General features: G+C 42.8%; 1 protein-coding gene across 1 annotated transcript; it reads left to right on the forward strand.

The window, feature by feature from the left end:
* Window positions 1-521: 521 nt before the first annotated feature.
* LOC107301905 (lysophosphatidic acid receptor 1) lies at window positions 522-1,286 on the forward strand. The gene has a single exon (XM_015831064.1). The coding sequence runs from the start codon at window positions 528-530 to the stop codon at window positions 1,284-1,286; it is 759 nt and encodes a 252-aa protein (XP_015686550.1). The 5' UTR covers window positions 522-527.
* The last annotated feature ends 1,170 nt before the right edge of the window (window positions 1,287-2,456 follow it).

The raw sequence follows: 2,456 nt of genomic DNA on the forward strand, positions 1-2,456 counted from the left end.
AAGAATGAAAAATTCAAATAAGATGACAATAAAGTGACAGAGTCGGCATACTTTATTTAAGTTCTATCTGTTAATTCATATAAACTTACTTCCACCAATGTGACCATCGCAGAACCAGCTCACTATCATTTTCAAAACATTTTACAGCCCCAATTTTAGACTTGAGATGAAATCACAATCTCCTTTGTTTTTAAAACTGCTCCGCATTCTAGAGCAGTCTAGGTAAGTTTAAGACAGGGGTCATCAAACTTGGCCCTTTTATGACTTGTGGACTTCAGCGTGCCTGGCTGAGGAATTCTGGGAGTTGAAGTCCACAAGTCATAAAAGGGCCAAGTTTGAAGACCCCTGGTTTAAGACATTCACCAATATTGACTGAGGAATTCTGGGAGCTGTAGTCCACACCTCCTCTTAAACTTGCTAAGGTTGGAAAACATTGCTCTAGAGCAGCTTTTTTTCTTCTCTGACACTTCAGTATTTTCTCATTCTAACCTCAGATTCTGCTTTTGTTCTTTTTCCAGTCTGCAGACATGAATGAACCTCAGTGCTACTACAATGAAACCATTGCCTTCTTTTATAACCAAAGTGGGAAAACTCTAGCAACTGAATGGAACACTGTGAGCAAGCTTGTAATGGGACTCGGGATTACAGTTTGTGTTTTTATCATGCTAGCCAACCTCTTGGTGATGGTGGCCATTTACGTCAACCGGCGTTTTCATTTTCCTATTTATTACCTAATGGCTAACTTAGCAGCTGCTGACTTCTTTGCAGGGCTGGCATATTTTTACCTGATGTTTAACACAGGACCCAACACTAGAAGATTGACTGTCAGCACATGGCTTCTTCGCCAGGGACTCATTGACACCAGCCTGACTGCTTCAGTGGCCAACTTATTGGCCATTGCCATAGAAAGGCACATCACCGTGTTTCGCATGCAGCTCCATACGAGGATGAGTAATCGGCGAGTGGTGGTGGTGATTGTGGTCATCTGGACGGTGGCCATTGTCATGGGTGCTATACCGAGCGTTGGCTGGAATTGTATCTGTGATCTCGCTCACTGTTCTAACATGGCACCACTCTACAGCGACTCTTACTTGGTCTTCTGGGCTGTTTTCAATTTAGTCACCTTTGTAGTCATGGTGGTCTTGTATGCTCATATCTTTGGATACGTGCGCCAGAGGACTATGAGAATGTCAAGGCATAGTTCAGGGCCTCGCAGGAATCGGGACACCATGATGAGTCTCCTAAAGACTGTTGTCATCGTGCTTGGTAAGTATCTTGAGATGTGATTTTTTTTCTTCTTCACCTCAAAATAGACACCATGTATTTCATGGAAATGCTACGCGTTTTATATTGTCAGGATACAGATTAGTAAGAAGTATCATCCTCGTTATACAGTCTGCTTTAATGATGCGTACAAATGTTTAGATTCAATACCAGTAAAATAAAAGTGGCTTTGGGTAACAGAAGCTCTCCACTTTCAGAAATATTCCACCTGTGGTTCTGAACGTGGCCGCGTTTCCTTGTGCACATCTGGTTTCTACTCTGGGAGTCCTGTAAGACACAAAGCCCCAGTTTGAAATTTGTGGAAGTTGAAAATAGTTCTACACGTGGTTAGGAAGGGCTTTGCAAAAATCCACCAAGTGCAACCGTTCCTGGACACAAAAGTTTGTTCAGTGTTACTGATGACCTCTGTGGTAGATTACTGCACTGTGTTCCCACTGGGGTTGCTCTTGAAGACTACCCAGAAACTGGAGTCTGCCCTAAAAGCAGTGACTCAGGCAATTGTAGGTGTTGGTCAACTGCCCATGTCTCACCTCTGCTCTGAGAACTGTACTGGTTGCCAGTTTGTTTCCAGGGGCAACTCCAGGTGCCCGTTGTCACTTTGAAAGTCCTTTATGGTTCAGGACTTTTATGGTTTGGGACCTGGATATTTGCAGGACCACCCTCTCCTTATTGTTTCTGCCTGTCTTTAAGAATTGGAAGAGAAGGCTTCCTCTGGGCCCCAACTCTTAGGTAATGTCCTTTGTAGGTCTCCTTTTCAGCTGCTGTTTTTTCCTTCTTTGAAACAGCATTCCCCTCCTCAGGCTTTGGGTGTGTTACTTATTATACTGTTATTGTCAATCCATCAAGGTAGACCAGACCAGAAAAACATCTCCACAAGGCTAAAACTGTTTTTATACAGATTGGCTATAATCTTGCAAGTCTAATTGTGTTGTTCCTCCTGTTCCTTATACTTCAGTGAATTAGGGAGGCGTATGTCTAAGCTGCTTCTGAAGGTTATTTGGCCATTTTGGACCTAAAAATGCTTCCAGCCCCTTGTTACCTTGCAATGGAGCTTACATATCTCTCCCAAGGTCATCCTCCTTACTAACTACAGTTGTATTGTTTAGACATGTTTAGTTTTTAATCTTAACTACTGTTTCAGGCAGATTTATTTATTGCGTAAGAACACAGGC

The sequence above is a fragment of the Protobothrops mucrosquamatus genome, unplaced genomic scaffold (genome assembly GCF_001527695.2).
Source record: "Protobothrops mucrosquamatus isolate PMUCROS unplaced genomic scaffold, P.Mucros_1.0 scaffold19270, whole genome shotgun sequence".
Lineage (NCBI taxonomy): Eukaryota > Metazoa > Chordata > Lepidosauria > Squamata > Viperidae > Protobothrops > Protobothrops mucrosquamatus.